At 39.7% G+C, this 8,531-nt stretch overlaps 1 protein-coding gene across 1 annotated transcript; it reads left to right on the forward strand.

Annotated features, from left to right (window-relative positions):
• Positions 1-2,236: 2,236 nt before the first annotated feature.
• Positions 2,237-8,100, forward strand: CUNH19orf57 (chromosome unknown C19orf57 homolog). The gene is made up of 4 exons (XM_030545840.1): positions 2,237-2,554; positions 3,850-3,977; positions 5,213-5,305; positions 7,226-8,100. The coding sequence occupies exons 1-4, from the start codon at positions 2,237-2,239 to the stop codon at positions 7,347-7,349; spliced, it is 663 nt and encodes a 220-aa protein (XP_030401700.1). The 3' UTR covers positions 7,350-8,100.
• Positions 8,101-8,531: the final 431 nt, after the last annotated feature.

Raw genomic sequence — 8,531 nt, forward strand, 5'->3', positions numbered from 1 at the left:
GTCCATCTGCTCTATTAGGCCTGTAAGATTGCTCTGCTGTCTCTTTTCTAGTGCTATGTCTTGTTCAATTTTAAATGACTCAGCGACAGGGTTTCCACTAGATCCCTTGAGAAATTATTCCACAGTGTAAGTGTCTCAGCAGAGGGGAACAACTACTATATATTCCCATGCAAATGAGAGTAATAAATCCAGGAAGACTAAAAAAGGAAAAGCTGTTCAGTGGGTGTATTTAAAAATCTTTCTGAATTCTGTGAACTGTGGCACAGTCTGCTGTTGGCAGAGGTTCTTGGGAGTTTCATCAGGCCTCAGAAAACTGTTCTGAAAGAGAGAGGACAAAGCCTCAGGCAGATCCTGGGCCAGTGTATATTAAACTCAGTGGAACTGTGCCAATTTACACCATCTGGGATTAGCCCCCACTACTTTGTCACATAACTTACATATAATTTTCACCTTTGTAAATATCCTCTGATTCAGTGCGCAGCTCCTATAAATTGCCTGGTAATTTTTTGTATAGACTGGAGTAGAGATCTATAGACTGGAAAATACTGAAGTTGTTTTATTATTTTCCTCCAAGACGGTAATGATGCACAAACTTCAGGAAATATTAGAGTCTAATCTCCAATGCACAGACAGCAATCTGGCATGTGAGTCCTCAGAAGCAGATATGCAGGAAGCAAAGTTCTCACCAGAGTCATTTCAGTTGATGGGGTCCAAAGTGCAAGAAGCTGGAGATATGGAAATTTCTCACTGTCAGAAATGTACTAGTGAAGGGCTGGATGTTAAAACTCAGAACGAGCAGAAGATTAAAAACATAAGCACCAAGACTGCTATGGTAGGTGATTCTCACAAAGGAACAGGGATAGCATTTAATTTACAAGAAGACAACTGTGACAAAAACACCTTCGTGGAACTTGTTCCCTTATTTCCAGATACTTTATGTCATGAGGATGCAGGCAGTCATGAAAACAGGAACCTGTCTCTAGGATCACTTGAATGCCCCATTGAAAAGGATGTGAGCTGTGGTATACTAACAGAATACAAAATTTCTAACAGAGGTAAAGGCAATCAAAATGAAGACCTGAATAGTTGTCTTGAGAATGTGGACCAAAAGATACCCACAGAGGATGAAATTGCCATAAAACTAGGCAACTTCGTTAAAGAAGAAGAAACTAAGAATGTGCATGGGGAAGTCATAGATCTGATGGATACAAGCATCAAGAGCAAAATGGAGAGCAACTTAATGAAACCTCAATTTTTAGTAGATTTAAACATCACTACAGATAAAGAAAAGAACAACTCATGCACAAGGGGCAGAGGTGAAGAGCAAAGCAGCAGTGACAAGGGAGCAGAGCAGAACAGTGCATTCAAAGATGACAAAACTGCAGAACAAAATAGCCTTCACAGCTGTGGCAAAATTGCAGAACACAGCGACCTGTGCAGCGCTGGTAAAATTGCAGATCGAAGCAGCTCAAAAAGCAGTGGCAAAACCACACAGCAGAGTAGCCCATGCATAAGAGCTGAAGTTATAGTAGAGCAAAGAGGCAGTTGCAAAGTTATAGAGCAAAGCAGCCCACAGACCAGTGGCAGAGTCTTGGAGCGAAAGAGCCTGCAAAGCACTGGTAAAGTTGCAGAGCAAAGCAGCCTTCACAACAGTGGCAGCGTCTCAGAGAAAATCAACAATGACAAAGACAGAGATACTTCTGGGAAAGATTTTCTTAGTAGTACTCAATCCATGATTGTTGATCTGAAGATGGATGTAGAGGTTACTGAATTAAAAAGCATACAAGCTACTGAAACAACCTGTCTATTCTGCATACAAACTGAAGGGTGTGGTCACTTAGAGTGCAACAACACCTCATTGCAAACAGCTTTTTACAATGGAGAGAGTTGTACAGGCAAAGAAGAGGCAGAAAAGAAGAGCAAGACATCTGAAGGCACCAGAGCAGAATTGGACCCAAATGCTTCAACTCCCTTGATTGATAATGGTTTTATATGTGAGAACAATCAAGAAGATTACATCACTTTGGAGTGGGGGAAGGAAAATGGAAGTGAGAAGGTGAGGCCTGGTAGGAAGCAGTCCCCATTTGGTATCTGTGACTCAAGACCTAATCCATTAGAAGTGAAACAGTCAAATACAGAGATTGTCACACAGGCAGCAACTCAAATTCCAGAGGCAGGAATAAAGTCTTCTCCCCTTTTGTTTGGCCTCTCGTTGAATGTAAAAAACAATGAAGAAATGGTCATTTGTGAGAAAAATAAAATGGACCCTGTTCCCATGGAAAATTATCTTTCCCCTACAGATGTTCTTGAGCAACTGGAAAGAGAAAAGGTGATAATCAATCATAAAAGAGAAACTGATGCTAATTCAGGTGTCTGGAAGTCTCTTTCTGCAGCAGATACAGGTTTGCCTAGTGGTGCACTGAGGGATCTTTCCCCAGTGGACCAAACCTCCTCACCTTGGGAAGATGCACTTTCTCTAGATCTAGAATTCTTGCCTGACAACCCGTTACAGACTGTCCTTGAAGATAACAGAGTTGAATTTCCACTAAAGCAGGTAAGCTCATTGTCAAGTTACAATAATGTTGAACATAAATACGCATTTTGGACTGAATTGGGCCCACCTAGCATACAAAGGAAAACTACATTCAAAATACACCTGGCCAAACACGGAGTTTTATATATAGATGCAAAATTTCTAGGCCCTTTTATGATCAGTTTACAGTGTACATTATGAGATTTTATTAGGTCTACCTCAGGCCCCAGTTCAGCAAAACACTTAAGCAAGTGCTTAACTTTGAGCATGTGAATAATTCCATTGGAAATCAGAGGGGCTCTTCCTGTGTTTTGTGACGATTTGGAGAATCTATTTACATCTTACAAATTCTGGTTGATTTAATCAAATTGCTGTGTAATTGAATGCCCAGGGAAGTCCGGTTGACCAAGTTTGTCTGCAGGGAAGGGGACAAGGGGTTTGAACAGTGGAACAAGGAAACAAAGAAACCAGGTGTTAATACTAGGAGGTAAAAACTCAGAGAGCCAGAAAGGAAGCTTCAGTAGGAGAGAAGAATGAAGGCTCATGCCTTCATACAGGTCCTTTCTGACTGAAGGACCAGCTGAGGAAGAAGGAAACTAGCTGCAGGAGAGAGATTCTGTGATTTAGAGGCAAAGTCGTGCAGGATGGGGACACCCTACAGGACTCTGACCGTATCCCAAAGAACACTCATGAGAAAACTGAGGCAAGGAATGGTGTGTAGGTGTTTTGTTATATGTATATCTGTTTAAATTGTGTTAGAAATCTTTGCAAAATCTGTCCAGTGTATGCTTCAACTATCGCATGTCCCTGAAAATGAGGGTGCCCACAGGGCTGTAACTCTGGGAAGGTTGTGTGTAAGCTATTGAGGAGTCTGGGGCGCTGGCACTAGTCACAGAGCCCGAGCAGTTATACCATGGGTCTCAAGTCTCAGAATAGAGGATCTACACCTGAGAAAATGCCTAGAAACCCAAAGCCAGAGGCAGTGCCTGGACTCTGCTCAGACTTAGGAAGCTTAAAAGCATGAGTCCAACATGGTGCCAGAAATAGGATTTTCGAGTTGCGGAAATGTTTGTGTAATATAGGGGTATACGTGTCCGACTTATGCAAAATTCGAGTTACGCAAGGCTTTCTGGAACTGAATGATTGTGTAAGTCGGGAGCGTCTATATTCTATTCTATATAGGTTTTTATACCATGCTCATCACCATAATATATGAGCACTGTCCAGTAGTACATTAAGCAACTTCTCTTGGTGTGTCAAATTAAATAGTTATACAGAGCATTTCTCTAAGTTTGTATTAACTTCCTCCCTCTCAGCCATTTTCTGTGGATAGTAATTGCAGTCCTTCCATCCCTGAAAGTGATCTGTATCCTGAAAGAGAACGACATCCAAAGACACCAGTCCCAATCATTAATATATCTTACTCAAACAAGCTGCAACCCAGGTAGGGAGACTTCCTACTGAGCAGTGTGAAACCTTATTTTCAATATGTTCCTTCCATTCATATTTTTGTGCTCTGGAGTAAGCAATATTGCATTTCACTAGTCCAGGACTGTACATATTAATCCTGACTACTGAAAATAGTATAATTATTTCAATTGATTTCTTTGGTACTAGGAACATTTCTGGCAAGAAGGAATAACAAGATTCAATTGTATTTCAAGCTATCATGGAAAGAATGAAAAGTGTGAGCTGACAGTAGTGGTGATTTTAGAGCTATACAGACATGCTCTATCATTGCCACTCTATATGATAAGTATCCATGTATAAATTTATGGGTACTAGCCTTCCATATTGGGGGGAGGAGGTGTGAGATGGCATTGTGGATTCACATTTAGAGGTGTACTCTACACATGGATTAGAGTTGTGCACAATCTGGAATTGGGAAATTACATTTTGTCTACCTAAAACTTCCCTTGCAATTTTAAATGGATCTAATATTCTTTACTTCCTGTCCTAAACTATTGCATAATATTGCTGAGGACTTCTCACTGCTTTGTTCCATACTTTTCTGGAGTGGGTGGACAAAGTCATTACTATAGTTCACAATCCTTTCAGATGAGTAATGTGTAGCAATATGAGATACTAGTTTCTGGCCAAATACCAAATATAGAGAACTTCTCATTATATAGGTAATACAGCTTTCTTCCTAGACCCTCATTCTGATTTTTCTCAAAACAAGAACATCTTTTTTTAAACTTATCTGGAGCTTGAAAAAATGGAAACTAGATATAGATTGTAGAAAAGTTACGTTGACCCAGCTATGTTGCTCACAGGTGTGAAAATCCACATTCCTGAGCGACGTAGTTACGCCAACCTAACCCCTAGTGTAGATAGACTTGGCTGATGGAAGAATTCTTCTGTCCACCTAGTTGCTACCTCTCAAGGATTAACTACAGCAAGAACCCCTTCTGTCACTGTAGTGAGTGTCTACACTGAAGTGCTACAACAGTGCAACTGCAGCAGGTAGCCAAAATATATAATGAGCCTGATTTTTGTTTACACTAAGGTCCTTTTACCCCTTCGGCAGTGTACAGAAGCTTAAAGTTGCATTTAGTCATATACTGTATAGGGGCCTTAGTATAAATGAGAATCAGGCCTAACGTTTTAGCTGAATGGGTATTGATGAGTTGGTGTTTAGGATTGTTTTGGTTCTTCTCTCCTTCCTTTTTTCATCAGGGTTGAGATGATGGAGGGAGGTTGTGATCCCACGAAAGAGGAAGATGCAACAGATGTTGTTTGTGGTCTGATTATTGAGCTCTCTAATCTCAAGTAAGAACATACTTCGGTATCAGGGATGGTACATGTAGAACTCTTCACCGCATGTGATTCTCTTGATTATTGACTGAAGGATAGGAGGATTGGTTTACTGTGCTTTATAATATAGACAGCTTCAGAGATTGTCTGTTTTAATGTCAAATGTCCAGGTCTTTGTATGCCCTGTAAGAGGTTGAATCCGCACATGACATGTGCACAGTTAGGTGGGCATAAGGGCAAGTAAAGTAAAGTAAAGTAGGGAGCACAGTAGAGGGACTCCTGCACTACTGACAGAACTACTGTGGGGCTATTGTATCACTCCTGTGTACCAGCAGGTTAAAACAACTGCTTACTGTGAAAGACTTTGCTTAAGATTACTTATGCCACAAACTTCCATTCACACTTGTGCAGGAGGTAACAGCCTTACTGCACACTCTGCTGCAAACCACACAAGGATTTGAAGGGTCAAAGTTTATGGCATTGTCTTTGCTAGGAAAAAAAAGATACTTTTTCAAAATCCTAGTGTACATACAGCAAATTGTAATTACCTAAGAACATAAGAATGGCTATACTGGGTCAGGCCAATGGTCTTCAGACAGTGGCCAATACCAAGTATTTCAGAGGGAATGAACAGAACAGAATTATCAGGCAATCCATCCCCTCTCAGCCATTCCCAGCTTCTGACAAACAGAGGCTAGGGACTATTCAGAGCATGGTTTTGCATCCCTGCCCATTCTGGCTGATAGCCATTGATGGACCTATCCTCCATGAACTTATCTAGTTCTTTTTTTTAACCCTGTTATACTCTTGGCCTTCATAACATCCTGTGGCAAAGAGTTCTACAAGTTGACTATGCATTGTGTGAAGAAATACTTCCTTATGTTTGTTTTAAACCTACTGCCTATTAATTTCATTGGGTGACTCCTAGTTCTTGTGTTATGAGTAAATAACACTTCCTTATTTACTTTCTCCACACCAGTCATGATTTTGTAGACCTCTATCATATCCCCCTTAGTCATCTCTCTTCCAAGCTCAGAAGTCCTAGTTGTCTTAATCTCTCCTCACGGAAGTTGTCCATACTCCTAAGGGGATGTTTCCCTTTTCTGCACCTTTTCCAATTGCAATGTATTTTTTGATATGGGGCAATCAGATCTGCACCCAGTATTCAAGATGTGGGATACCATAGATTTATATAGCGACAATATGATATTTTCTGTCTTATCATCTGTGCCTTTCCTAATTATTGCCAGCATTCTATTAGCTTTTTTTACTGCTGCTGCACATGGAGTTATCGTGGATAGTTCTCTGAAAACATCCGCTCAAAGATCTTTCTTTTTAACATGGGTTAGCTGATCAAAGTAAATCCTAATCTCTACTAGTTAGTTTTTTTAGTGTAGACTTTAGTCTACAGTCAGCTGCTAGCAGATAACATGTTAAACTACTTTTCCTGTCTTCATGATTTAAAACCTCCCACTCCTTTTATCATAGTGAAGATAGGCCTGAGAGGGGAAGGGATTTCATTTATTTAAGCTCCCTATTCAGGAATTTGAATTAAATAAATGCAAGTAAACAAACCATAAAATCTGAAGAGTTTTTTTATTTTTAGGCCCCTATTCATCTTTAACCAAATGAGCAAGCCCTTCCTCATGTACATGCTTAAGTGCTATGCTGAATGGGGCCTAATGCTTTAAGATGTTTTGCTTATTTGTACCCATTTAGGAGAAAAATCTCTTTCCCAAACCCATTTTTTCACTTAAAGGTGATCTGCAAGGGAAAGAAAAGCATTGTGTAAATTATAGAGCTTTCAGATTAATGAAGGAAAAATTAGTGATCTTTGAGTGGGTTTTTTTTAAAAGATATTTGGACTCTCATTCCTGCAGCTGTGAGGAGAGTTTATTGCTAATATGAAACACATCTTGTTTTCATTCTTTCTAGTCGACTGATAATGAACACGCACAGGGATCTGGAGTCTTTAAAGAGATTGAAGTACAGAAAAAGCAGACAATCCAGGAGGTTTATTGCTCATGCCCTGAAGGGAGCGACAAATACTCTGTACTAAGTAAAAAATGGAAGGCGCTCTAGGACTGTGCATCAAATCAGAGCTACATAGCAGCATTGCTGGGTTTAATAGTCAGAGGTTTTGTTCTGGTGTTGCTTTTACTCTCCTACATTTGGCATTTTGAACCTTATTCTTATTTACACTCAGGGCCCTTGACACCACTCTAGCCATGGTAAGGCTCCTTTTCACTGGCAGAATGTAGTAAATGAGGCTGAATTATAAATGAGACTAAGGCCCAGTGTCTTAGAACCAAATGCTTGCTGGCTACTGGCTGATTGCAGTACAGGAATATTCACTCATCTCCTGCCTCCCCAAAAGGCACGTATACAGATTTCAAAAAACAGTTGTATGCTCAAATTCTGGTTGTAAACCCTTGGTCTTTCCCTTCCAACCTTGTCCAGACTAGAGGTTAAAGGTGAAATGTTGAGCCATTCTAGCTACCATGTTTGAAAAAGTCTAGTGTAGACAAGGCAGCATATACATGCTAAACTGTTCAAGGTAAACCCTAATCTCCCCACTGAAGACTTCACCTCAGTCAGTTTAGCATGTGTTTGAAATCCCAGACTTTGGAAAATACCTTTCATCCACTTCTGTTATGGAGCTCTTGCAGAGCAGGCTTTCTTCATGTTTTCAGGGAAAACCAGAACTGAGGTGCTCTTTTCAGTCCTATGACCCAGCAACAGCCTGGATTTGTGCAGTATTATTCTGATATAAATTATGCAGAAAACATTGGCCCTTGAATAAAAAGTGAAACTGTTTTCCAGCTGTTTTTAATCTATATGGGATGGCAAACCTGAATGTTGATATTTATTTCTTTTCTTTCCTCTTTTCATTGTGTGCAATAAACAAAACAATACTAGTTGAACACAATCTTCATAATCCATGGATGAGTCTTCAAACATTTCAGTACTTCGTTATCTCTATAATATCATGCACCTTTTTTAAACAAAACATTAATACAGTTTTTTTTAAACTAGTGAAACAATTTTGAATAGAATGACAACCAAAAACTGGCAAAAAGAAATAAACTTTCAGAAATAACTGGCAAATATATGTATAACATATAAAACAATTTTCAAAGAAAATAAAGGCAGGAAGACTTGAGACTGAGGGAAAATCATTAGACACTCACCCACTTAACATTAGCTGGTAAATTAACCTTGTTACATAATGCCCCCTCAA

This window comes from Gopherus evgoodei, unplaced genomic scaffold (assembly GCF_007399415.2).
Source record: "Gopherus evgoodei ecotype Sinaloan lineage unplaced genomic scaffold, rGopEvg1_v1.p scaffold_40_arrow_ctg1, whole genome shotgun sequence".
Lineage (NCBI taxonomy): Eukaryota > Metazoa > Chordata > Testudines > Testudinidae > Gopherus > Gopherus evgoodei.